Source organism: Haliaeetus leucocephalus, unplaced genomic scaffold, assembly GCF_000737465.1.
Source record: "Haliaeetus leucocephalus isolate CR32 unplaced genomic scaffold, Haliaeetus_leucocephalus-4.0 Scaffold702, whole genome shotgun sequence".
Classification (NCBI taxonomy): domain Eukaryota; kingdom Metazoa; phylum Chordata; class Aves; order Accipitriformes; family Accipitridae; genus Haliaeetus; species Haliaeetus leucocephalus.
Window position 1 is genome coordinate 3,625,615 of NW_010973138.1, and position 14,000 is coordinate 3,639,614.

At 42.9% G+C, this 14,000-nt stretch overlaps 1 protein-coding gene across 2 annotated transcripts in view; it reads left to right on the forward strand.

Annotated features, from left to right (window-relative positions):
* Positions 1–14,000, forward strand: part of ERG (v-ets avian erythroblastosis virus E26 oncogene homolog) — a 63,745-nt gene that overhangs the window by 18,992 nt on the left and 30,753 nt on the right. For both annotated transcript variants that reach the window (XM_010580324.1, XM_010580325.1), the window contains exon 2: positions 11,814–12,031. In XM_010580324.1, coding sequence (XP_010578626.1) covers positions 11,814–12,031 — 218 coding nt within the window. The remainder of the gene's footprint in view (positions 1–11,813; positions 12,032–14,000) is intronic.

The window sequence follows — 14,000 nt, forward strand, 5'->3', positions numbered from 1 at the left end:
GCAGAAAGCATGGTCACGGAGCTACAAGTTGCATGATAAAGATAAAGGTTGAATTTGTGAGGTAGTTCTCCTAAAAAAGGGAAAAAGAATGAAAAAAGTTCAAAACTTTCTGAAGTAATTGTTTACATTTTGTGATTTTGGATTGGCAATTTTGGAAATGGAAAAAGACATAGCTTAAATTAAGTAATAGGAACTCAGTTTAAAAGCAAAACCACAGGCATAGTTGGGATTAAATTTTTTTTACTATCACAAAGCGAATTTTTTTTGTGTATGTGAGGGTTTCTTTTTGTGGTTGTTCTGTTTTGTTTTGTTTTGTGCGGGGACAAACAAAGTACATTGACTCCAACATTTGTCTGTCATAGGTATGAAACAACATTTTTCTTCTGATCCCTTGGTTTGGCTACCTCTAACTGCAATATATCAAAAACCATACCAGTCTCATTGACCGATCTCATAGTTAACGTTTGAGCTAAAACAACAATATCTTTATTTTATACTGGTTCAGCAGAGCAGGTTAAATATGCTTAAACATAAGCATGTGCTTAACTTTATTGTTATTTTACTAAGCACTCTCCTGTGTTAATCTTTGCACACACAGAAATGACTTAATACTGTGACATTTAACCCTGTATTAATTTCATTAGTCACGTTTTGTGGCAAATGACTAAAATAACGTGTGCTGAAGCATGAATCAAGATATTCATTATAAACAATTATAGGAAAGTATGTTAGGCTATACACTGTAAAGGTTATCATGACAGGAAGTCATATTTTACATACAGAGTGGGCATACTTGGAAAGTTCATTCTGAATTTAGAAAGATTACCCATCTGAGCAATATTCCATATGCTTGTAAGATGGGGAGTACTATGAGAAGCATATAAAACTATATATGTATATATTCAATGTATATATGGAAGATTCAGAATAAAAGGTGGCTGAGGAAAAGGAAGTGGGAATAATGTAAACAAAAGACTTTCTGTTACAAAGTTGTGCAAAAATGGAGAGCCCTCTTAATGTAGTGCATTTTTAAAAAGCAATAGCAATTTGCATTTTAATTCCAGTTATCTAATGCAGAGAAGTCAGTAAAAAATATCAAGTTAAACACATTCGGAAGTAAATAAAAACATCCGTACAAATAAAGATGGCTTAAGCAGTGTTTGCAAAAGCTGTCAAGCAAGGAAATTACTTTAATAAGTGTTGGATGTGATAAGTGTTCTCTAAATAGGAAGGTGAGAATTTTAAATGTGTATGAAGGTAAACACAGGGCAGCATCTGAGACCTTGTCGGCCTGATGCAGCAGGCAAGAGGATCTCCAGCTCCAGGGAGTCCCTGAGGAGGAAGCTGAGCTGCAGGAAAGCAGCTCTGCAGATGCCCAAGAACGGTTCCCCCTCCCTCTCTGTAGGCTGATGGCCATGCCTGGCTGCCGGTTTGAGAGGCCCAGCCAGACTTAACGGGTAACATGCCTAGTGGACACCCTTCTGTTTTCCCACAATCTCTTTGGGGTAGCTAATATTACATTTGGAGCGAAGACCCCCCCCTAACTGCAGTCTTTCCGACCAGAAAGTGAATGACCCACTCGTCACACCCACGTGCACACACACGCACACACGTGTGCGCACGTGCACAAACACCACACACAGAGGCACTACCGGGAAGTGATGGGTCACCTAGAACTTCAGTTCATGGCCATCGTCCAAGTGTTATTTCCCTAATGCTGTCAGGCATTCATAAAAACCAAAGGTTCATTGGAAAGGAAACTAATTTGGATGCTCTTTTCAGTTTTGCCCCTAATATTTAATTCTTTCATCAATGCAATGTCTGTAAAGGTCTCTTCATCCTTCCTATACATTTCTCATCACTTTGCTGATGAGTTTGTCTCTGGTACATACTATGCCTTAGAGAAAAGTATTTTAATGCCTGAATTATTTTTACTTTAAAATTTGTTCAGAGATTGAGGATAAGGTTATCTAAAAATGTGTGTGTGTACATGTACTTATGTGTATATACAAAATGGACATATATAATTACATATACAAATATGTATGTGGTGGATCAACCCCCCACAGTTAACAAATACTAAACTTACTATAAATGTAATGTATAATCTTGTAGTTTTGGCTAAATGGTAGGAAAAGGAGCTGCAAATGTTACCCTTTTGTGATAACACTGGACAAATCTTTTGAATAAGGCAGAAAAAAATCATGTGGTATCTTTATGTTAAGAACTTTCTCAATAGAGTTTCCAAAACCGGAGTACCAGGGCAGTTACCATGTTCAAGCAAAGCCTTTAGTTCTGGGCAGATGTCTAACTCCAACAAACACACAGTAATTCTTGAAGACATCCCATTCAAACTGCTGGGCTACCTGTGATGCCAAAGATTTTAAGAGAAAACATGGAAAGGATAGGATTGCATGCCTACAATGGGATTGGTGTCTTGGTTGGGGCAGCTTTTTTGGTCCCAAGACTCTTTCCCAATATCATGTTGATCTATTAGCAAAAGTTCATAGCAGTTGTGGCACGCAGCCTCAGTTCACTTCCGATTGGGCTGCGGGCCACTTTACAAACCTGCCACCTGTTCTGCCAAACAAATCTTAGCTTGAAAGATTGCCGAAAAAAACCCAGATGTTCATGGTTTTTAACAAAGTAGAGGGTTGGCTGCTCTTTCAGTTTGATAAAGTCCTATACTAGAAAAGCAAGGTAGAAGCAACAGGCTAGCGCTGGGCTGAGGCAGAAATGAAAAGGAGTTTTATATCCCAGTTTTCCCAGTTTTCTAGGCATTTTGAAGCCCTAGAAGCTAACAGCCAAGCATGAAGGAGGAAAAAACTTCAAGCTTTCAAAGTTCATAGTTGACAATACTATCAAGATGAAAAGGAAGAAAAGTCTATTGTATTGACTGAAAAAATAGTCATTCAAACTTCAGTGTTACAGCTCTTTATATGGATGGAAGTGCTAAAATAAGCATACAAAGCTACAGTTTCTTTAAAAATCAGTATACAATATACAATCTGCAGGATACAATTGTATTGTTTTTAGCACTGGTGAATTAAGGTTGACATAATCATTCAGAAATACGTATTCTGAGCCCAACCGATCATTGTGCTGCCCCAGCCCTGCAGCCACCTAACCCTGTTCATTCAGCTGCTGGTGCAGTAGATAAAACTTGGTGTTGCCTCAGCCTTTAAATAGTTTACCAGCACTCTGCTCATGCAGAAGGAAAACCAATACCAGACTCATCACTGTGTGGCACTAGATTGTCTGCTTTATTCCCTAGACTTTTTGATACGGTCTTGTGAATTTTGATGTCCACTTTCATTCAAAAGCCTGGTGCCATTCTTCGGTGGTTGTGCATGGGCAGAGCTGCTTCCAAGCATACTCCTCTTAAGTCACTCAGGCATTGAACATGCGCTGAAGCAGATGCAGGGTGGAGACCTTCATCACTGCTTTTGAACAAGCCCACTGCTTTGCTTAGATGGTGTCCATGGCAAGCGACGTGTATGAAAAAGTTTCCTGTTTCTATTTATTAACTCTTGGTTTGGGGTTAAACTATTAATTTGTATTTTACTGTAAGGTAAAGACTGCAGATGAAATAATTGATTGTGAAATGGCGGCTCTTTAAATCAGGTGCTCATGGACACTTCCTGATCTCTGGAAGTCAGTGGTTCATCAGCTCTACTCAGTGTGATAACTTTAGTGTGTGAGATGCAGGGTAGTCCCAAATATGGCATGGAGCTTGATGTGAGGGAGATATGTTTTCTAAGCCAACACCCATTTTTAGTCATTCTTACCAAAGTTTCCCCATCTGCAATAGTGGAATGGTGATTTTTTCTTATTTTATGAAGCCCTTGGAGACCTGGAGTTGAATGCCTTGTGCTAAAAATACTACCCCATGATGAAAGGAGGTGACAAAAATAGCTTGGGCAAGAATAGGGTTTGCTGGCATTTCAGCAATGACAGTGTATATATTAGAAATTATGATAGAGCACCACAGTCTACATTTGAATTTATAATGTTTCAGAATTTGTTCATTAAGGCACAAAATGTTAAACCTTTGGGCTTACCCATGAGGCCTCTGTTCATATTACTAGACCTAGCGAAGCCGGGAGAATGACTGACTTACACAGAGGGCTGCAGGATCAGTCCTTAAACATCTGCTATTGTTTCCCAGAAAGGAATCTAGCCTGCAATTTCATAACATCAATTTGATGGATGCTTGATTATTCCTTTTTTCAAGTGGGACTGCAGCAGTGGCTTTCCTTTGCTTCCAAACATTCTTTGTATTTTTCTCAGCAAGAGGTGAAGATATCAGATAAGTGGCAGCACGGGGCCTGTATTTGGATTAACATGGACTGTCCAAGTGCTCTTTGCAAATAGGTGGAGGATGTTAACTGAGCTGGCAATAAGATTCTCATGGGTGGAGGTGAGGACAACATCTGTCTTTCCTATCTTGTACTTGCCAAGGCTTTTTGTTGTTCCTGAACTCTCTCATGAATAGAATATGTGGATTTTTGTCTGATCTAATGAATCCAAGACTCAGAGATTTAGAAGGAAAACATATTCCAGATGTCTGCTGCAATTCCTGACTCAGGTGACTGCATTTTAAATAGTAACCTTTTCCAGTATGTTCCACACACCATATTGAATATCTTGAGAAACCACTTCTTTTGCGAATGGTCAGAAGAGAGTTGTAAGAGCATCATGATTAATAAGCTATAGCAAGGCTAAACCATCAGTCATTTGTCTTCTGTTTCACTGATTTTTGCTGGATGCAATGAATCCAAGGCTCAAAGACTTGGCTTTAAAGCAGGACTGCAAATTTAGGCTAGAAGCTCTTTAAGCAGTTCAACCACAGCTTGTTTTATCGTGCAGTGACGCCTGTTGCAGACGTGAGCAGAGTGGAGCAGAGTTTCAGACTGGAAGACCGCCTGCTGCTCTGCAAGGTTCTGGTGTCCAGCCTCGCGTGTGCTCTCTGTTCCAGCGTGGAAATGACATTCCTGGCCTGTTTGAAATTAGGCTTTCACTCCAGATAAACGGCTTCCTAGAGCATCAGAAGATGCAGCCTGAGGACGAATAGAAAGAAGAGTGGCAAGCGAGAAGAGTGACTTGGTAAAGCCTGGAGCGGCTGTACCAAGGTGCATACTGTGTGCTCGCTTGCACACTTTCACTTGTTCTTTCTTTCAGTTACAATTGTACGTAATCCGACTGCGCACATTTTCAGTAACAAATGTTATCGTGTATACAAGGGATACCGGGTGCAAAAAAGCATGGAAACACTTAATAGAGCTAATTGTATGGTCTTAATCGGAACGTTCTTCCCTCAGAAAATGCAGGTCCTCTCCAAATATAACTGTTTATTAGAATGTTTTAACATCTGCAAAACACACGCCAATGCATTACAGTTCATCCTTTTAATAAACTTTTTGGTGAAAGTTTTCATATAACAGCTTTTTGTCTCAATTAAAATGAAAATAAGTCCCAGTATGTCAGAATTCTTCACAGAACAGAGAATTAACTTTTCTGACCAACTGTAGACATCCAACAAGTGATAGGAAACAGCCTATGTCTGAATGGATTGTGGCTGTGAGAAGGTCTAAGCTTGTGCTTACATATATATTCTCATGAAATCAGATTAAAGAAGTAAAAGTTGTTTACATTAATGAGGAGAAATATCATAAAACTGGTGTCAAAATATAGATTATATAAATGCAGTGACATATGGCAGAGCTAATTAAAAGTTTTCAATTGCAGTGTTATCACAAGTCCCCCATAGTCAAGGGTAACAGGTCTGTTTTGGAGTGTGGGAGTGCTGACTCCAAAAGATGACTCCCCAAGCCATAAATTCATTTTACTGTCTGCAGCATCTCTCAATGTGCAATGAGGGTTGTTGCTGTATTTGTGTCTCCTCATGCATCCTCCTCTCTATGTGTAGTTCTTGCCCAGTGTCCTACTGGTTTGTGGCCAATGTTTTTCATCATACTGGTGTGCTGTTGCCTGTGAGGATTTTGACAGTGCTGGCCAGTAAGTTCTTGACTTTCAAAGTTCTTGAAGCATTTTTTTGAGCAGCAAATCACTTGACAGATTTTGGATAGCCAATGGGGATAAAAAAGGTCTGCTAAACCTTTTCTGTTATAGGGATAAAGCAATAAGCCATGGAAATATTTGAAGAAATGAAAAAAACAGAGCTGAATATTTTGAGATATACATATATACACACACATACAATGAGTGTACTACCTGGAGACATGATTCAATTTGATTGCCATACAAATGAATAGAAATGGTGTCATGTCTAAAGTGGAAGCTGGGTTGATGACATGGAGGCACAGTGCACTAATATATTTCACGCACAAGCCAGCACGTTCCCCAATCAGAATTACCTTGAGAAAAAGCATTGCCAGGTTAGAATGGCCTCCAAAGTCTTCTAAAATCCTGCTGCAGTATTTTTTCCCCAGTAGTCATCAGCACAAGCAAATTATGCTAGACAACTGCACACCTTATCATCTTCTTTAACCATTTCTTAAGTTTGATAAAGTTTTAGGAAAAAAAAATAATTTCCTTAGTTCCTGACATTGCATATAAAGGACCGGCCAGCTTGCATATACTTCTCATGATGGGAACTACTTCAATGACATTTCCTGTAACTTCATGTTTCTAGGCCAAGTAATCTTGCATTTGATTAAGTAAACACCTTTGTCCTAATGACTTTATGCCTACTTTAAAGGCGTTGCTGCACCTATTGTTCTACAAATTTGTCAGTCTGTTATTCTTTTTTTTTAAAAACTTATCAGTGAAGTATAAGTCAAAACCAAATAGAGAAGACATTTTGTTCTTTTATCATTAGTACGGAAAGTCCAAGTGAGAAGCCAGGTTTTTCATGGTACAAGTGATTAAAAAAAAAATCATAATGCAGGAACAGATTTTTATGTTTTGCTGATGATATCATGAGAGGAAGTACGTGGAGAAAGGAAGATGAAATAAAGAAAATCCATGTCCAATATTGACCTCAGATAATATTCCCCACAGCTCTACTTCACAGACTTGCATGAAGGACCTTTCCCACTTGCCACCTTAAGCAGTATGTGTTGCTTTCTTCATATTACATTACCCCAGACACTGGTTACTAGAAATGAAAGGCTTCATTTCCGAGATTTCATGAGAATATGTTATTGTCCTGTGAAATGGAGGAAGATGACCCATCCACTACTAAAATTATTTCCATAAAGGTACAAAACTTGGCAAGACTGAAAGGAGCCTTATAATGCATCTATTTTATATTTATTAAGGTTTACCTTGGTTTATCCCGCTTACTGTTTGATGTTGCCAGACGGCTTTAGAAACAGCATTAATATGGAAGTGAAAGAAAGATTAACATGTAAATGAGTAATGAGGAGCATTTAGTACAAATAGAACTGGCACCCATATGTATAAAAACCTTTGCCAAACATTGTCAGTATTAATAGTTTTGTCTGTGTCTGTATGTGGCCAGACCGTGCGGCTATTCTTCACGATGGTGAGAGCTGACAATTTTTGTATTACATTTGGTCCAGGAGCTTGCATTTAGAATTATAGCAGAAAGCACATTTTTAAGTCCCTGTATTTAAGAAGGAAATACGCACATTGCTTTCTGTCAGCTGTTCAGTAGTTTGCTGTTAGAGCCTTCCTTTCACAGCTTACGTAAGGTTAAGGCTTGAAGGCTTTAACTGGTAAAGAGAAAGCAAGGAAAAACAAGATGAAATGATGCAGGCAAGGAGCAGCTGAAGGACAATTTCTATCTGTTTTGGGGATACCAAATTATGCCAGTTATCGCACATTCTTGTATAGCTGAGAAATGCTTAGCATTTCTTGATGCTAGTTCTATGCTTTCCCACAGTATGAGTTTCACGTGAGGTTGTATCGGGTTGCACGAGCTGATTGTTCAGCATCACTGTGTCTTGCAAGGTCAGTGAATTCAGAATAAGATCACTGAGAGGAAGAAAGGCAGCAGTTGCCAACCCTGGACACACAACTCCCACCCGTGTGTTGCAGAAAACTTTTTCCTGTGTGTGAGGATATGCAAGGACCACATATGTCACCTGTAGTGGTTGCTGGTAAATTGACATCAATGGTCCTGGCTGCATTTGAAGGAGAGGACAGTAGGTATGACTGCCTGAGTCCTGGCTGACCGGAGGAGTAGCAGAACAGATGCTAAACATAGTTACCATGTTTTCCACACTGAAACCTCAATCTCACTTATGTGGAAGAGGAGAAAAAAGATGGTTAAAGAGGAAGTATGGCTTATTCTAGTTTAGACCATGCTCTTTAGTTATGCTGACTCCTCAAAATTATGCAAAAGCTTAGATGGCCAGTTCAGCTTTTTTAATGTGCTCAAGGGAGGGGTGATACATGTCCTACTATCCTTCAAGACAGGCCAGCAAAGATCAGTGAGGACTCAGAGTAAAATATCAGAGATACTCACTATCACAGAGTACACGTTAATAAGCCTTCCTCATAAGGACCAACCCAACAGTGTGCAAAGTTGGCAGAAACTCAGTTATTCCTACAGAGCCTTTACAGACCTGTCAGCGTGCACTAACTGATAACTAGCAGGATGGAGTACAGATGAGTGTTTGCTATTAAATCAGAACAAAACTCTAGCTGGCAAATTGACCTGTTTTTTTCCATGAATAACTAGGCATTTTTTCCTGAAATGTGAAGTCTGAGTCTGTCTCTTGAGTTCATTTATGCTTGTCTTGGTTTTGCCATAGTCTTTTAGATATTCACACAACCCTTATTAATTGGGCTCATATTTCCAGCGTTTGATGTCCTCCTCAGGAAGTTCAAATGTGTGTGATTTCCCTCTTTGTGCAACATAATAGGCATCCATAGCACAAGCAGTATTTACTGTCATTAGTAATGCCAATAAATAGAAAACCCATAATTTTTTTGTTTACATTTATACTTAACATAAGTATTCATAAATTAACTTACATTAGGTGGAGTCAAGTTTAATAGGAACCAGAATGAATTTGCTTTGTTTCACTTGTGTGTGGGAGGATGAGAAATATATCCATTATATAGTGTTTGATGCCTGTTTTGAAAAGGTCTATTTGTAAATGGTTTACAGAGTAAAATAATATTCTGCCTGTTGTATTTGCAATCTTGTACCTGCTTTCTCATACATAATTCACACTTTCATGTATTTACTGGAGCTAGCTCTTCCAAAATTAACATTTCATTACATGTTTTATGGTTCATGTATCAGCTCTACAGTGGGGCAGAAAAGAGGGAACTATTCAGTAAATAGTCCCAGGCGTGGGATGCATTGTGGTCGCCTGGCCAGGTTGTGTGTGTGTGTATACATGTGTGTATATATATTCATGAAAAACTCTCATGGAGTGCTGAGAAAGAACTTTTTATTTTCCTTCTAGTGTAACATTTTCTTTCTTTAGTTCTTGTGATATGATCCTTGCTACTTTACTATCCAAGCACAAAAAGTGCCCCTGCTGTCTCTCAGTGCAGCGTAGCCAGGGAGCAATCTTTGGGGAGCAAGAGACCAGCAGCCATCTCCCCCCGCACCTTCTTGAAAAGCAAGAGCTGTCCGCAGGCTTTCCCAGAAATGGCTCATCAGAAAAACTTCAGACCACCTACAGCAGCAGTTTTTAGCAGGCCGGAGACCCACAGGAGTCTGAGAGGCATGGCAAAAAGGAGAGATGTTATTCTGGCAACCTTCTGTCTCGCAGAAGCGTGTTCACACCCCCAGAGACCCAAGAAGCAGCAGTTTGGTAGCTGGGCACAGGTTGGCAGAAGAGCGTGGAAAGCAGGGGTGCTAACTGGGGAGTTAGTATTAATGGCGATAGCCTGGTGGTGACCTTTGCACTCAAATGACATCTGAAAAGCAGTAATGAAATGGTGTAGGTCGCTGTCTGAATTTTGCTTTCTGGCCTGTGCCGGAAAACGTTCGTGTTAGTGATTCAATCACGAGTTTTGTGGCATTTGGAGGGCTGCTTGAGATCCCATTTCCCAAGTCCAGAGATTAAGGAGTGATCTCAATTTTCATGAGAAGTAATAAGAAGAAAGTGATGTTCCAGCCCTTGCGGTTGCAGAGAAAACTATGAATATTAGCAGAGTGCACCCCGAGGGCTCACAAACGAGGCAAATAAAAAGAATGATAAATATATACTTCCTTAAAATGAACAGATGCAACTGCTGATCTTTAGGGCAGCATGCGACTGCCGGAGCTTGTGCAAAGCCCTCTTCCAGCAAAACCGGGGAAGGTAGCAGCCTGCAGGCAGCTGCCCGGCTTCCCGGAGCCGGAGGACTCCCATCTCTCTGTCACACGTCCTCCTCTGCTGACAGGGCCACGCGGTTTTATCGTCCTCCCGTCGGCCGTCAGCAGCAGGGCTGGCGGCAGAGCGGGCCCACACACGCTGCCTCTGCCTCGCCAGGGTGCGGTCGCATGCGGAGCACCCTGCCCCGAATCCTGCTCGGGCTCCCCCCCCGGCACTCCCAGCCTTGGCCCCCGCGCCTCCAGCCATCGCCAGCTGGCCGCCTCCGCCGCTGCTGTCATCTGGTGTGCCGCACGCCGAGCCTCCTCCGCCAGCCCCGGGCAGGGCCTCGCTCCCCGGCTCCCGGCGGGGCCCACCTGGAGGGGAGGCAGGTGCCCGGCTGCACGCCTGCTCCGTTTCCTCTCAGGGCAGAGCCGAAGTGCCCGGCTGGGAGGAGGGCGTCACGCTTCGGGTTACTGTCCCTTTACACCCCTGTGCCCCACCTTCACCCTAAGTAGCCCCTGGAGAGGGGGGCTTTCCTTGGAAGGCTGTTTTGGGAGGGGTGGTTCCCCGAGCCCGCAGCTTCCCTGACGTGCACGCTGTCTGCCCGAGCCAGGCCCGGGCACCACCTCGCTCCCATGAGTTGGGTGCAGATAACGCGGGGAAGGAACTGGTGTCAACGCGACTGCATGGCGGTGGGGAGAGAGGGTGGCCTTCACTCCCTCTGGCGCCTGTCTTGTCTCCAACCAGCCATGATGGCAGCCGCCCTGCCCCGTGATGGCAGGTGAACCCTGCCGCCCTCAAGGGCCGTAACCGAAGTACTGCCATGGCAAGGGAAGGTGGCCAGGGAAGCCCTTCCCACAGTGCCAGAGCGGGATGCCCGGCCAGGCAGCTGGCCAGAAAGGGTTGCCATGAGAGAGAGAGAGAGAGAGAGGCGGCTGGTGGGCCTGGCGTCCTCTTGGGGCCGGTGGCGGGCACCTCTGCCGAAGCTGTCGGCGGATGCTAGCAGAAAGAGCAGGGTCCCTGGACTGGAGGTTGTGCCCAGCTGTCACGGCTCCCTGTCCAGAACGGACTTGGCTTCGGTCCCAGAGGAAGGAAGAGGAGCTCCCAGTGAGTCAGCAGGGCCTGGCTTTCTGTCGCTCCTTGCAGGGGCAGTTAAAGCAGCCATGGCAGCTTGCTTACGCCCCTGGCAGATCTGGCCCTCTGCATCCCTACCTGGGACATGAGAGGCCCGAGCTTCGCTGCTCGTCCTGCCCTCTCCTCCCTCCGGGCTCCTGGCCGCTATTCCGAAGTGTTTGGTAGTGTGTGTTTGTGCATCTTCTCAGCCCATGGTGGGAAGGGTCTCCCCAGTGGAGAGGTTGTCCTCCCGCCATATGCTGACAGTGTGTCTGGCACCGTGGGTCCTCACCCCCACCAACAGCAGTGGCGTGCCTAGAAAGTAATGAGCATTTAAGCAAGTGACTGGCTGTTCATCAGCTCGTGAGATGGACAAGCCATGTTTTCCTTCGGGGATATTGTAATATCTGCTCTGAGACACGGTTGCGCTGACTTCTCTTCTCTGGTTTGCAGGAAGCGTTATCAGTGGTGAGTGAAGACCAGTCCTTGTTCGAGTGTGCCTACGGATCGCCCCACCTTGCGAAGACAGAGATGACAGCCTCCTCCTCCAGTGAATATGGGCAGACATCAAAGATGAGTCCACGTGTTCCCCAGCAAGACTGGTTATCGCAACCCCCAGCCAGAGTCACCATCAAGATGGAGTGTAACCCAAACCAGGTTAACGGGTCAAGGTAATAAGGCCAGTGTTACAGTGGCTCAAGTACACTTTTTCTTGTGACGGCTATAGCTCAGTTGTCTATATCTGTGAATCTAGCACCATTTTAGATGCCCCAAGATATCCCACCTGGCCACCAACTGCTGCCCCAGAAGCCTACAGGTCTCCTGTACATTGTGGGTCACACCTGCCAGCTACGTTCAGGTGTTACGGAGGGTCTCAAATGGTGCTACAGGCACAGTCTTCTCATGAGCTTGTGCAATACCTTTCTGTGTTTCCTCTGACTGTGGATAATTTTGGATGTGAACTTGCGTTGCACACTAGGCATATATTAAAGTTAGCAAAATGTGAGTTTGCTGTAGTCTGAAGCAGCACCATTGATCCATCTAGGGGTGTGGCATATGTGATCTAATACTCAGTGGAAGTTGTCAAAATACAGTAATGTGGGCAGTTGCCTTTGCTCTAAGTATAACCAAACAGAGAAGCATAGGAAGTAAATACTTGTAATGACAGAGGGAGTGAACTATTGATCTTTACTTTTATATTTACTGTAAACATAGTGCCAAAAAGCATAACCTTGGAGTTGGATTTAAGAAGAGCTCACACTGAAGAAACAGGATATGTATGGAGGCAAGCAGGGGAGTAGAAAGGAACAGGAGAAGAAATGTCTCAGCTCAACAGGCAGTAGCTACAGCATGTCAGTGCATTAATTATTGTCTTGGGACTTTTTTTTATGAATGTCACTGTGAAGGAGAATTGTATCGATTAAGTTGAAAGAGTAATGCAGTAGATTTGTGGATATTGACTGGTAGCTCTCCCAAGCATAGGACCACTCTATGGGATTTCTTCCATCTGAAAAAGCACAATGAAGATTTTTTTTTTCAAGGAAACTATCCAAACAAGTGCTTTCCTGTTTAAAATGCCTCACTGTCAAAACAGTTTTCCTTTGGTGTTGCTGAAGGGCAGAGGTCCAGAAAGTCGGTTGCTCACAATTGCTGATAATGTACCAGTGAAGACTGTGCTTCACATCTCTCTGTCACAAACACCTGCCTACTAATCTCATCTCCCAGGATCAGTTGTTTAGAAAAACCTCAGCCATGGGCACTGTGGTTACTGTTCACACTTGCTGCATTAATGTGATGAGCACCACAAGCAGGTCAAAGTGGTTTGACAGCTTATCACACCTACACCTTTCACTGGTAAGGATGGAAATTGTGCTGAAGTCAAATCAGAATTTCCAGTGAATAGTCAAAGATTTGAGATTCATCGAAATAAACAGTGAACTGAAGTTACAAAGAATCAGGGGAAGTCTATGTAAGCCTACTTATTCAGAACTTATTCACAATCCATTTCAGTGAGGGGTTTTTTCTTCTTTTTTTGTGCTAAGCAAATGCACAGACATAATCGCAAATGGAGTATTGATTCAAAACCAGTTTCCGCTGCTTTCTAAAATTACCTCTAAGTATTTGTGCTGGTATTTCTGTAAGACAACTTCTCACAGTTTTTCTCAGTGTAAATTCCATAAAGTGCATTAGAGTAGATAATTAGTGTTGTTACTGAGATTAGTGGTACTCCCAGATCTTAAGGAAGAGTCTGGATGATACAGATCATCATGGTTGGTCAATCACATTTTTTAAATAATCAAGACAGAATCCTGAATTTTTTGTCTTGGATTCCTGAAATACATAACTAGCCTGAATATTAGTGCTCAGTTTGTGAATCACAGGTATTTATTTGGCTGTTGCCATGATGGTTTAAGGACAAAATGGTAGGTAGTAATACCGTCTTTTATTCAGGCAAACCCATGTAGCCTGTGGGTGAGAGCACAGTGTAGAAAATGTGCTGTCACACACCAGCATACCCCAAACCGCTAGAGACTGGTAGGAGTCCTGATTTGGGAACACAGAAATCTCCAGGCACTAAAGCATCTGGCTCCTGCAGGGGCTGCCTTGGTCCACGGAGAACCAGGCATCCTGAGGGACCCC